Consider the following 14,684-nt stretch of genomic DNA (forward strand, 5'->3'; position numbering starts at 1 on the left):
ACAGCGATTTTTGTAGAAAAGTGTTTCGTTCTGCTTGCTGAAATCCAAACAGAGGTTGAAGATCAACTTATGCTTATTTCGAAAACAGTGCTCTCGTTGAAACATCAACCGTAGAACTAAATACTGAATGATTTGTACGTACAGTATGAAAGACCTGTTTCCCATTAACTGGATAGCTAAACAATTTATACTATTTGTACGTACAGTATGAAAGACCTGTTTCCCATTAAATGGATAGCTAAACAATTTATACTATTTGTACGTACAGTATAAAAGACCTGTTTCCCATTAAATGGATAGCTAAACAATTTATACTATTTGTACGTACAGTATGAAAGACCTGTTTCTCATTAAATGGATAGCTAAAAAATTTATACTATTTGTACGTACAGTATGAAAGACCTGTTTCCCATTAAATGGATAGCTAAACAATTTACTGGTAACATTCTTCTTTGAATTATCTATTTTAAAATGGAGGTTATTAAATGTTCTTCGAAAAGCTGAACAGTGTTATGAACGATCCTTGGCTTCATCAAGCTCTGTATGAATGGTCCTTACGTACCTCAATTACACATGCTTGCATTAATATATTCTTTTTGATTATTTTCGCGTAATAGCATAGTCATTTTACATATGCAAATACACATTGTTCAGAAACTATCAATCTTTCTTCCTTCCCAAACTACGTATAGAATAATCTAATTAAAGTACAGTACTTAAATCATCCTTAGTTTTAATGATGATTTTGTTCCATTATTTTTGTCATGTACTGTACGATTTTTTACGAGGACTGTCCAGAAAGTACCAAACGTTTTGGCCTATCGGTGCAGTCGGCGAGGCTAGAGTCGCCATCTTGGTGTCAGAATGTTACCACACTCAGTCAGTATGCATCCAGCTCTGGTACCGTGAGGACTGTGACGCTCTAATTGTGCTTTCTGTGACGTGTTACAATAATCGCTGCAATAGAAAATCTCACCTTCTGTGAGATGCATTCTGTGATTAGGTTTTGTTGGCGAAAGAACACAAGCCAATTGAAATCCATCGCCAACTGTGTGAAGTGTACGGACATGGAATAATAAGTGAAATCGAACAACGCACGTCCACACACGGCCAAACGTACCCGAAAACTCTTGGATGGGAGGTGTTCGATCACCCACCATGTAGCCCGGATTTGGTGCCGAGCGAATACCACCTCTTTCCAGCCATGAAGACATGGCTCACTACACAACGCTTTGATACTGACACCGAACTGTAGATCGGTGGTTGAAATCGCAGGCGGCAAATTTCTACCGCGACGGTGTTGGAAAAACTTGTGCCAAGGTATGATAAGTACCTTAATTTACATGGCGATTATATGTAAAAATAGCTTAAGAGTGTACCTTTCAAATTCATATAATATAAATTGGTTTGTTCATTCTGATACTTTTTAATTTCAAAACTCTGGATATCCCGAACAACTTCGTTTACATAACCTAAATTTTCATGTAATTTTTTTAAAAATAAAGTTTAAACACTAACATGTTATTACATTAATTGTTATTTATCTCTAACTTGTGTTTATTAGTTCGAATCAAGTTTTAAAATCATGATTGTGCTGGAAGTGGCATGGTAAATAGATTCATATAAAACAGAAAAGTTAAAAAAAATCTATGCATTAAGAGGAAGTAAGTGTTATTTTTTTTAAATTTTTTTTATTCTTTTGCCTGCAAAAGGGTTTGGTACTTACTACACAGTACGTTATCTCTAAAACGTGAAGCCTGATTTTTTTTCTTCTAGAAACAGCTTTATTGTTTGTAGGCTGAATGATATTTTAATTTTACTAATAAATCAAAAGGCATTTGCGCTCTGTAGCAACTTTTACCTCATACAAACACAAGTAAAATAAACAAACGAAGGACTAAGTAGAAGATTAACTTCCTCCGATGTTAGAAACCGATATTCCTTTATTACATAGTAAACAGTTGTCTAGTACTTAATCAAGGAAGCACACAGAATAGTATCTTCATTATTTAGTTCGGAATTTTGGGCAAATCCCAATTGCTTTCTATATTTACAGGCGCGCTTTTATAGTAAGGCAATCAGAATACTAAACCTGACACTGAGTAAGTTTCCAACTAAATCTGACACTGAGTTAGTTTCCAAACATTATTGACTTGTATCTATACTTAACAGAAAAAAAAACGAATGTTGAACAATCTCTATTTCAGATTGCATGAAACTGTATATATCTTTGAACGTCCGAAATAATTTCAACCAAAATTTTTACACATATCATTTACGATCTGAAAAAAAATACATCAGGAGTAGGACACTCTTAGGAATTAAGATGGGAAGGAGTGACAACTAAAAATAATCAAAAAATATACCGATATTAGTGTCGAATTTATAGTTTGCGGAGTCACTAAGATAAATAATGACATTTCCGGTTTCATTTCAGTCGAAATTCAGCTCCATCGACACGGAATGAGAAAGAGAAAAATAAAATGTCCAAAATAACTATGATTAGAGTCGAATGCAAAGTTTTTCGTAGTCGGTAAGTTGGTTAGTGATATATCCCGATGACATTTAAGCCCAGTGAACATGTGCTCCATCGTCAACGAAAAGTCCACCTCTAAAGGGAGGAAGGAAGAAGGGGTAATTTGTAAAATGTCTTACATTTCCATTTTGTTCATAAAAGAGCCAAAGCAAGAAAATATTTCAACCGTTTGAAATTAACTTTGAATAATGTTAGCACTTGTGTCGACTTGGAATTTATCATTTTATTTGGATTAAAATGCGATAGAGGTTCAAACATTTCGCAAATATTTAGCGACTGCTCAAGGTCACGGATTATTGAAAATTGTAAGTTTGAACACGATTCAGATTTAGAATGTTTGACTAAAAACACATAATAACGATTGATTAATATATTATAAACCTTTTCAGAAACATAAATGAAGGAAATATACTTCAAAAGTTATTTATGTTAAATCTTCCGTGAATGTGACATTCTAATTCTCCTATACATATACAAATATTTTTCTTCTACGGAAGGAATCTTTACTGAAACTGTAGGAAAAGAAATTTAAATTACAAGTTATTAAATGAACTGATACGACTCACATTTAAAATGCTACTTCTTCATTCTCGAAATTTTGTAACCAAAGACGTAGCAGCAGGTAAACTTAATGCGATACTGAAGTACATCAACCATTCACGCCGTTTTTTTATTTTTTTAAGTAAATTCGGCGTTGTGATCGTTGTCAGTGAAATATGATAATCAAGGTTAAAGAAAAAAAGGAAAAGAAAAAAGAAACAAGTTCTTAAAATGACACGTTCCGAGGATGATGACAGGCAATTGTTGAAACGTATACTAATAAGTAAATAATATGGTTGCTTAAGTGAATCCAAGATTAGTATTTTATTATGAAATTTACATTAGCTCAAAATAAGCAAAAGCAACGAAAAAATAATAATAATAAGCAAGTAACATAATACATCCTGAATTCATTGGATACTTTGGGAGTGGTAATTAAGACTGTTTATAAAACTTCCATTAAAATTTTGCAATTAGTTATTATTATTAAGTTTACTTATCCGTGTTTCACTAAGTGAACGTTTGAACTGATCTAAAAATGAATGATATAAGTAATTTTGTAGTGTACAGATATTAAAGCTGTTAGCGTACGCGTCTTTGACGTGTGAGACACGGGTTTGATTCCCGGCAAGAGCTCATGTGGTTTGGATCCCACGTTAGGCTGTTGGTCAACATCTCATATAGCCTCGCTGTTGAAAGGGACGCTAAATTCAAAATCAAATCGAATCGAATCAAATTTAAGAATGATGTAGTCTAGTCCTATTATTGCAACACAAGAAAGGAAAACAAAAATAAATAGAAAGAAATAAATAATACAATACATTACTTTAGTTTTCCTTTATTTGGTATTATCTTCTAGTGCCAATTTCTTTATATTACCGAGTTTATCGTCGGTAAACATATAACTAAAGCACAATTTAATATAGAAATTCCTCAAAATACAACTTTCAAATATTCCTCTTGCTTTAATAATGTCTTTTGTGCTTCAGTTCAAGACAGACAGCATCAGCACCTTCTAGCGGATAAAAAAATAATTTAAGTATATCGCTACAACATGGCGAGCAACCATCCTATACGTATCAATGCACGAATTGCGAAAGAAAGTTAAGGAAATGCAAGACGCCCCAAATATCAAATACGTTGACTGCGAGAACTTCCAAGCTTTCTACCCAATCGTACAGAGGGAAAAACTTCTTTTTCTGTAGAGGAGGAAGTAATTCTGGTGCTCGTCTGGAAAACATTTGGGGCCCCATTCCGTAACAGTTTGCGTCAACGAAACATAAAATCTATGCTTTGGTTTGCGATAATCAGCATAGTAGTTATAATTGGTTTTTGAACAGTTTGCGTCGCGTTACGCTCCGTAATTTTTGCAAACGCTGGTATGGAATAACTCCTTTGAAACTGTAAAAAGACGACATATAATCTATTGCTTTCATCAACAGCAAATTAAGTTTATTTATTATATCCTATCATTCAGTAATTAAATTTCCTCAATATCTTCTTTTTTTTTAATTGTAAAGGAAATAATATAATACTTAAATTGCAATATATTACATTCTCTACATGTTGTTTTGATATTACTTTGGTTCCTTTTTGGATATTACCTTCCAAAATAGAAAAAGCGAAGTAGAGTGGGACGAAACGAAACAAATGATTGATTTGTATTTAGTCTTATATCAGCAATGGAGGTATATAAGACGAGACCCACTCGTGTCTGACTACTGTAGTGCGTTCGATCTGGGACTCGATGAACCAACAGATGCATCCTGCCCACAAGACCAAGAAGAAAACTAAAAAACTTCTAAAAAAAAAAATCTAACAGAATTTGTGATTGTAAGCTTGCTTTAACTATGCATTCTGGTGGTTGAGTTCCTTTTTGTTAGTATGTTTAAGTTTCAAGACCGAATTCAAGCATTTCTGCGTCAATATGCCTTTTTAAAAATGTAACGCTAATTCTGATATCTTACATAGAAGATGGGAGAAAAAAAAAAGAGTTTAGAGTATGCAACGATTATCTAGGTAAGATGGTGCGAGACGAACCTTACAAAAATCTTAAATTTACACGGTATAGAACTATATTCTAAGTCAGTTTCAAGTTTTTACTACTATGCTTATTACTATTATTTTAAATAAGTAAGATACTTCCCTTTGGAATTTATTTTCTGAGTTTGGCATTGATTGTTTCAGGTAAAATGTTTAATTTACAACTTATAGTAGAAACATGATCATTGCAAAGACAGTATTTATGCATGCGTTATAAAATACCAAAATATAATATGTAGGCTATCGAGAAATGCTGTTGCATTGTAATCATTTTATTGTATATAAGCTGCGGTTAACACGTTCAGATTTTCAGAATACACTACTGTTATCTTCATACGTAGGCATCGTATCTCTCTCTCTCTCTCTCTCTCTCTCACTATATATATATATATATATATATATATATATATATATATATATATATACATATATTAAACTGTAAATTACTTTAATTGAGTCTTACCTCATTTGATGCCATATTGATATGTGGGTAAAATTTTTCTCTGTATTGAGTTTGAAACTCACTCCACCATTCAGGAATCTTAATAACAGCTGGTTCTTGAATGAAACAATTCTTTATCATAGCTAGTATTTTATCAGCGTCTTCTTGTGTAGACATGTACCCAAAGGAAACTCTGATGGATCCTGTAGGTTGACCATCAATCAAGTCCTTCTCATCTCCACACACATGACCAGACTAAGAAAGCAAAAAAAAAAAAAAAAAAAAAAAAAAAAAAAGTATATATACACATATAAGAAAAAGAATAAACAACCCTATATAGAACATTAAACATACTTTTATTTCCCAAAGTGCAGTATATTTAAGGATACATACAAAATTTGTGAGATTTTTAAGTATGTATAACTTAATTTTTTAATAAGGCAGTTACCATTCAGATTCAATATTGTCAGATTACTAAATTTCCAGAAGGAATTTAATATTCTCATATTAAGTTAAAGTTGAGAAAATAAAATGTGCCTTCCTACATCTGTTTTGAAAGTCCCACACTTTCACTAAATGAAACGAATCGTTAAATGTAAATAAATAAATAAATAAATAAATAAATAAAATAATAAAATAAAATAAAATAAAAATAAAAATAAAATAATAAATAAATAAATAAATAAAGAGGATGTTATTCCTGATCATAACTACTATTTTCATTTCCTTTAAATAATAATAATAATAATAATAATAATAATAATAATAATAATAATAATAATAATAATAATAATAATAATAATAATAATAATAATAATAAATTATTCTTCGCGAGTACAAACAGCATAATCCACACGAATAATCGAGAGTTTGCTGTCACTACAAAATACTAGGAACAAAGTATTATAGTTTCTGAGACAGTAATTACGAAGAAAACACCCAATATATAATGCCATAATTTATTAACTGATAAATTAATATCGCACTGACATTGATCACATTCTCAAAAATATTTTGTAAATGACTGACTCCTTTATTTTCTGAAATTAGTATTGTATTGCTTTTTAGTCAAATTGCTACTAGTGGTGTTCCAAAATGTAGTACAGGGGTACCTTAACCAACAAGATAATTTGTTTCAAGAAGTTTTTCTTATGTAAATCTTACATAATGAATCGAATTTTTCTAGATAAAATAATGGAGTTTCTATTATTCTCTACCCCAGAAATATTGATATGAAAATGAATTTACAGTATTTTATACACAAGAAAGGAAATTTTCCTTACAAATTGTCGAAGTAGAACTCCAGACAAAATATTGTAAATAATGATGTTACTCTTTTACTATGCTTATTTATTCAGATTAAAGTTTAGTTTTTTTGATAAGTTTTCATGGTCTTTGATAGAAGAAAACTAAGCTAGGAAGACGGAAACTAGTTAGAATACTAATATTCTAAAGCTCCGCGCTGCTACGGGCAAAAGGTTCCTTTCCAATCTCCCTGTTGCACTGAGCAGAGATATTAATCGACCTCAGCGCTGCTACGGGCAAGATGTTTCTTTCCAATCTCCGTGTTACACTGAGCAGGAGATACTAATCGACCTCAGCGCTGCTACGGGCAAGATGTTCCTTTCCAATCTCCGTGTTACACTGAGCAGGAGATACTAATCGACCTCAGCGCTGCTACGGGTAAAATGTTCCTTTCCAATCTCCGCGCTGCGCTGGTCGGGAGATCCAAACTCATCAAGAAAGGATTATTAAAAACATTTTTTTTTTTAATTTTTTAAAATTTTTATTTTATTTTATTTTATTTTTTGTAATTCAGTGTATATAAACTTCTATAGAAAGTTTTATAATAAAAAGTTGAGGTAAAAACCGATGTATCGCTTCTCTACCATACATTACAATATACATGCAAATATCGTAAAGGACATCATAGCAAGTTTCGTTAAAATCGATGAGTTCCTCTTTCATGTTTTAGTGAAATTTCGTGATTTCACTGAGTCCAAACTCAAAGATGATGGTCTGCACACAATAATGTTTCATGTATTTACTAAACTTGCCAAGGTCTGCTAACATACAGAGTTTGGTCAAGATCGAATGATTTCCTTCGATCCCATGCGATACCGAACATCCTTTCACTAAGTTCAAATACAACTCTGATGGCCAATAACTAAGGCATTAAAGACTAGCACATCCTTGCACGAAGTTCGAATCTAGTTTTATAACATGCCAAATAACTCGAGGACCAAACCTCTGTACACTATAATATTTCATGTGGGTAGTAATATCTTCAAGGCCAACCACTATACCAATTTTGGTCAGGATTATTGAATGAATTTCATTGATTATGTGCGATATATACTATCCTTTTATTGATTTAAAAAAAAAAATAAACGAAGGACGAAAATAAAAGGGAAGAAAGATAAGCTTAATTATTTTTTTTAAATAACTGATAAATAAATCGTCCGAATAAAGTGAATTAATTGTTCGAAAAGACCATGAAAGTACTTTACCTCAAACTGATGTTTTAGATCTTCTACTGAAAGTCCAAGATGCCTTTGACACGCTCCTGGATTGCAAAAGCATCCAGTTCGAAGATGAATGTTATGAAGATTTGACATGTGCAGAAACTGAAAAGTAGAAACATAAATTCTATATGCACTTCTTACATCAAAAATGGAGTTATATGCGACACTGAACTAGTTTCTCGAAAACTTTTGAAATAATATGTGTATTCACTTCTCATAGAGCAGATTTTATTCTAGTATACGACACTGCAAGTCAACAACGAAGTTGTTACAGAAACGTAATTTTACTAAGACATTCGTAAGGATATCTCAAGTTAAATTATCAATTCAGTGCATCAGTTTCAATACTCAATATACTTTAAGCTAACTAATTGTACTAGAAGTTCGATAATACTGAAAAACTGACAATGATGTAATAAAAATGTAAACATATTTGAGTTGTGTCAGCACACAAATCGAAAAATCAGTCCTCGGAAACAAGGTTAAATGTAACACTACACTTCTCTAGTGCTCTTCTACAAAATCATTATTATTAGCACTACCAAATTAGACTCTATGTTTATCTACTGTCATCAACAAATTAGAAAAGGACGCAACTCTAGGAGGTAGATGTTTGCGTGATAGTTTTTAATTTTACGTTCATGAATAGGGTAAATATAGTGTATTTTACAAAAATGTGCGTTCTTGGAAGCACAAAATGTAGCACATAAAGGTGGGAAAGGAAATATGCACTTTTAATGTTGATTGCATGTTACTGAAAATTAAATTTACCCTTTCTAAACTAGTAACAAAAAAAGATGAGACCACTGGCGGCTTTTAAGGGAAGTCATACGGATAAAAATTAAGCTTTTATCGCTTCAAAATAAGGGGGAAAACTTATCTAATGTTAACCCTTGTATACAAGAATTAGGAAATTATTGTTGTTGTTATTTTTTATTTATTTATTTATTTATTTATTTATTTATTGTCTTAGTTTGAAACGATAAAGTATAAATTTCATTGATGTGATTTTCCACAAGAGCCGCCACTGGATAAATGAGATATTTTCTTTTGCTGGCAATAGTATAAATTCTTTTCTCTTCTTTGTATGTATTCAAGCTATCATATATTTTTTCTTTCTCAAGGTTTGTTCTCTATTCTCCATTACTTAATATTACTTACATTTAAACATGCTTTGCTGCATATCCATTTTTAATACATCATTCATATAAATAGCTTACATTTACTGAAACTGTAATAAATAAAACAGAAATAAAAAATAATAAACAACTACCTCTGCAAATCCCACGTACTCTCCTGTTGGTCGTAGTAAATTAAAATTTACAGTGTTGCCCTGAAGTTCACAGTCTTCAAAATCTGTATCACAATAAATCACTGCAGCGTTGTTTCCGTTTGAGTGATGTAAAGAAAGCAAATTGTGATGAAAATATCGAGCTAAACGGAATGTATGCTCTGAAATCCGTTTCATGCCCCCTGTTAACCTCTGCAAGGTGTCAAATCCATGGCGAAGAGCCAATATAGATAAAAATGGAAGTGTGCCATCTTCAAACCTTTAATAAAAACAGAAAGAAAATAACAGTATAAACAAAATAAAGGTGTAAAATGCATAGTATTTCCGTAATTATACTAGTAAGAAAATCTTCTGTTTTGGTTTATGAAATTCCGATTTAACGAAAATAAAAATCAGCACTTCCAACAAAGTAAGCATACAGGTAACGAAGAAAGGACATTGAAAGTTATTTTTTTCCTACAAAAGCGAATATATTGCAGTTGAAAGTTTCGTATTTTAGTATATCCATAAATATGTACTTGGAACATATGTTTACTACGATAGATGTTATTTTATATATAAAGAAATTTCGGATGGAGGTCAAGATGGTCTATTTTTCCTCCCTATATTTCATATGACGAATGACTACAATAAAAACTATCTAAAACATACTCAGTTTCAAACGAAATGTCCTCTTTATATAAAGACTAACATATGGAGTTTAATAGATTATAGATATCTCTACATTATTCCACAGATATTTGGCAAATTAAGCAGGTGGCCAACTCAACATATCTAATTCACCAAGAAATAATAGTTTAAGTTCAATTACTAATACTTTAAGATAAATACAATAAAAGAAATTATACTGAGACCTATCTTAAGAGATTGGCATAGTACCATATTCTATTACTATGGAGTACAAATGTTTGCTTAGAGCAGGTTAAATTACACTATTTGCAAATACATGAAATCAAAAACGTGCGCTGAATACAGGTAACCTTAAACATAATTTGACGTGTTTAGAAATATCTTAATTTTGTCGAAATTATATAATTTGGAGTATTTACCTATCGTATAATATAGGTCTTGAGACATGAAACTGCTCCGTACTGAGAGATATCAAAACGGTGCCTCCTCCAAAATACTTCTTATGTAAACATGAAGCACTACTATTACGTACAAGCAATGCACCAAGACCTGTTGGGTAACCAAACATTTTGTAGAACGAAATACAAACAAAATCTGGTTTAACAGCTGACAAATCTAAAACATTTGTTGAGACATACGTGGCAGCATCAACAAAACAATACCATTTAGAACATTGATGTTTTTCATCATCTTGACATGTAAAGGCATAATGATTTAGGACGCCATCCTGTACTTGTTTAACCCAGGATAAGGGATACTTAAGGCCTGAGAAATTACATTGTGCAGGATAAACAAATAAAGAATTTCCTCTGTACTCTTTACATGTACAATTTTCCTTGTCTTCAGCGTTGCGGAAAACATTCAACATGTGTTTCTGTGATACACATTGTACAGATGCTAAATTATCTTTGGCTAATTCTCGCATTCCAAGAACAGAGGTGTGATTGTCTTGTAAATACATAAAAGTTCCAGCCTCTCCATTGTATGTGAGATCACACAATGTATTATTCTCAAAAGTTTCATTTTGGTCGTTGACATTTTTTGAGGTTTCTTTTGTGGTATATTCTCCTTTCCAGTCAAAGCATTCAGCTACTAACTTCAAAGCCGCTGTAGCTCCTGAGGTAAATATCACGCTGTATTCTTCAGGAGTTGTGTTGAAGTGCCGCAAAACCCTGGAATTATATAAATAAAGTGAATAATATGTGATTTTAGTTTTCCAATAAAATATTTTAACGTATATTATTGTTTACGGAACATGAATTAGAGGTAAAAAAAAAGTATTGCAAATAAAAAATCAATAAATAATATATATCACTGAAAATTGCTAATATATTTAATTGCATAGAAATAAACACACACACACACACACACACACATATATATATATATATATATATATATATATATATAGAAAGAAAGAAGGAGAGAGAGAGACCCTACTTGGTTTTCTGTTTCAAAATTCAAATACTAATGTCCAATTAGTGTTGGACTATATGTTCCAATTGCATATTCTTCTTGTGATATATTTGTTAAATGTGATTACTGAAAGTTAAAATATCAGCTTTATTATTTCTATTAACAGTTTTATTGTGAAGAACATTCATTCTTAATACCGCGAATTGTGATGTAATTCACGACAATTATTTCATTTACATTAAACATATAAATATTGTTTATCACCACATAAAGGAATTCCTTCACTTCAACTGCGAAAAATGTCCTTTATTAAGTACGATTTCTACAGAACTTCATGTGGACTTCTTCATTCTTTTAATGTATTAATGTTGTAGTTATGTATTAGTTCAACATTTGATTTAAGATATATGTTTAAATATGTTTCAAAATGATATTTTCACATGTAAGAAAAGATGTGTACAGAAGATATTATCGAAGTTAAAAAAGAATAAAACACTACATAATTCATGGGAAAAAATTCCTAAGTTTGAAAATGAAAATGTTCCTTAAATACAATTTTTTCCAAGTTTTGTCCCCCCTCCCCCACAAAAAGTATTTAAAAATTTCTGACAGACTATAAGAGCTATTGCGCACATAAACGTCTAGATGTATATGAAAATGTATGTGTTTGCAATGAAAATTACATTCGTGTACAAAATGAAACACTAAAATAATAATAATCAAATAGCATATCGTCGGCGGCAATTCAAAACCTGCTATGTGCATTTTGCAGGAGAAGCGAAAAACAGTATCCTGGTTAGCTTTTTGGCTTTATAAAAGTGATGTTATAAGTAATATTTGATGCTGCACGTAACTGGTACCTTCTCAAGTAACTCAAGGTAGGACCAAAGAAACATGGAGAATTGCCACAAAGATACGGAGAAAATAGATAAAACATAACTGCAAATGAAAGAAGGAGCAAGGAATTGCGTGAGATATACACACACGTTGGAAACCAAACGTTTCAATAAGAATGAAAGAAAGTAAAGTAAGCTAGTAAATGACTGCTGTATATACATTAGAAATACATTGAAAATTGACGAATTTCTTGTTATCAGATGTTAAGTGGTATATTTTCATGTTTTAAACTAAAAGAATTCAATACACATAATATATTATTTTATGGAATTAAAAATATGCTTCAAAATACAGCTGAAATTTACTACCAGAGATTGCATAACGTTTGATTTGATTTGATTTATTGATCGTTCAGTAGATCACATTACATGTATGTTTGTACCAATTAGTAAAGACTCGTCAATGTCTGTTTTTTGAACATTTTATGAACAGAAATGTAAAAATATTAGACATACCTACCACTCAATATATTTCAATGAGTTGAACAAAATTATATAAGTGATTGTAAATCCTCATGAGTAGTTTTTGAGATAATCAACAAAATTGAATGGTTTTATAAACCTAAAAAATTATAATCATGCCACTATTAAAATGAAACTGATACTTAAGTATGCCCTCATCAAACTTTTCATTATGATAATAGCAAAACAACAGCGCACGGTGTGGTTAATGAGATATAGCGCCAAATTATGATTAGCTATTAAAGTTTAGTTCTTATTAACTATAATAAACAAGACAAGATAAACATCAATCGACAGACGGGATCCAGTTGAACAAAATTATAAATATCAATCGACAGACGGGATCCAGTTGAATAAAATGATACATATCAATCGACAGACGGGATCCAGTTGAACAAAATGATAAATATCAATCGACAGACGGGATCCAGTTGAACAAAGTGATAAATATCAATCGACAGATGAGACCCAGTTGAACGAAATGACACGCTTCTGGGTAAATATTTATGCGTGGTTTTAGAGAAAATCAAGAAATACTACTTTTGTGCCTCTAAAATGTATGTCGTGCGTTGCCAGTTTGGTACAGTTCATAGTTTTTATTCTGCAAGAATATTTATTTATTTGTCAACTTGTAACATGCTCTTTCAACCCAGAGATGATATAATCGTTTTATTCCTATCGTAAGAAATGAAAATTACAGTTTAGGACGAAGTGACAGTTAATTTTTTTTTTTTTTTTAAAAAAAAAGACTTTTCTGGAAGAAACCACACAGTTTTAGAAAATATAACAAATGAAGTGGTCAGTATCGCTAAGATATTTTGTAGCTAGAGTCACGTAATTTGATCTTTGTCAATTATTATTCCATAGGTGCAAAATATGTAGTATTTTGATTTCCAGAGGTGAAATAACATTTGTTACATAATATGTTTTTAACTAAAGTAGAAGTATCTGAAGAAACTTTAAACTTAATCTTTTCAGCTTCTTTGACCAGTTTAGAGGCCTCCTACTCTCAAACCTTTAGCTGTCTGCCCGGCCAATTTTGCCTGTATTTCCTCCTGACCCCTTGCATCTAAACGTATATGAAATTCCAGGATAGTTGTGATGAGAACGTTTATTTGTCAGTATCCTCAGTTTAGTATAAAAGATGGAATTAGAAATGTATCCGAGCGAGGGCATGAAGTGTATTAAAGCTATCATCAGTTTAGTTTAATTAACTTCCATCAATGTCTCTACACAGTATATACTTGTAAGACGTAGAAATAGAACTTGTAGGATCCGAAACGAATATACTATAATCGGAATTCGAACCGAATCTCCTGTACCAAAGGAAAGAGTTCTAACCCCTAACTACAAGCAGAGGCGATTCCAGGAGGGGGCGATCGGGACAATCGTCCCCCCCAGAAGAGGAAACTTTTTTATCTTATATATAAATAAAACCCATTCCAGAGTTCGGAGCTCTTAAAAGTAGCAGTATTGCAACCCATCGTCCCCCTCCAGAAGTCCGTCCTGGATACTCCCCTGGCTACAAGAGAGTTCGATCCTGTTCTAAATGGACTTTTAAATACTCTAAAGAGTGTTAAAATTATTTATTTTCTCTCATAATTTATACAAAATCTATACAGTAATTTCGGTAATTATAATATTTTTACACTAATTATCAAATATCATAATCATTCGACTGTTTTGTTCTAGTGAGTAACAATATAAAATAATGTTATTTATACCTGTATCTTATTTGATCGATCTCATCTGTAGTGAGCTTGCTGCTGAGGCTAAGAGAGTGTGGATTCCCGTAAAGATTTTCTTGAAGATCCTTCATCACCGAATCCATCTGGCTCTTTGCGTAAAGCGCTGCTCCAGTGTGGTCCACGTAACAAGAATCTATTATTTAAAAGAATTGTAA

At 31.7% G+C, this 14,684-nt stretch overlaps 1 protein-coding gene across 1 annotated transcript in view; it reads right to left on the reverse strand.

Moving 5' to 3' along the window:
* mal (molybdenum cofactor sulfurase) overlaps positions 1-14,684 on the reverse strand; it is a 177,594-nt gene that overhangs the window by 26,918 nt on the left and 135,992 nt on the right. The window contains exons 2-6 of the mRNA XM_081748785.1: positions 14,506-14,662; positions 10,427-11,179; positions 9,360-9,636; positions 8,072-8,188; positions 5,583-5,816 (exon numbers count right to left, since the gene is read on the reverse strand). Coding sequence (XP_081604911.1) covers positions 5,583-5,816; positions 8,072-8,188; positions 9,360-9,636; positions 10,427-11,179; positions 14,506-14,662 — 1,538 coding nt within the window. The remainder of the gene's footprint in view (positions 1-5,582; positions 5,817-8,071; positions 8,189-9,359; positions 9,637-10,426; positions 11,180-14,505; positions 14,663-14,684) is intronic.

Source organism: Thermobia domestica, chromosome 2 (assembly GCF_964235325.1).
Source record: "Thermobia domestica chromosome 2, izTheDome1.hap1.1, whole genome shotgun sequence".
Lineage (NCBI taxonomy): Eukaryota > Metazoa > Arthropoda > Insecta > Zygentoma > Lepismatidae > Thermobia > Thermobia domestica.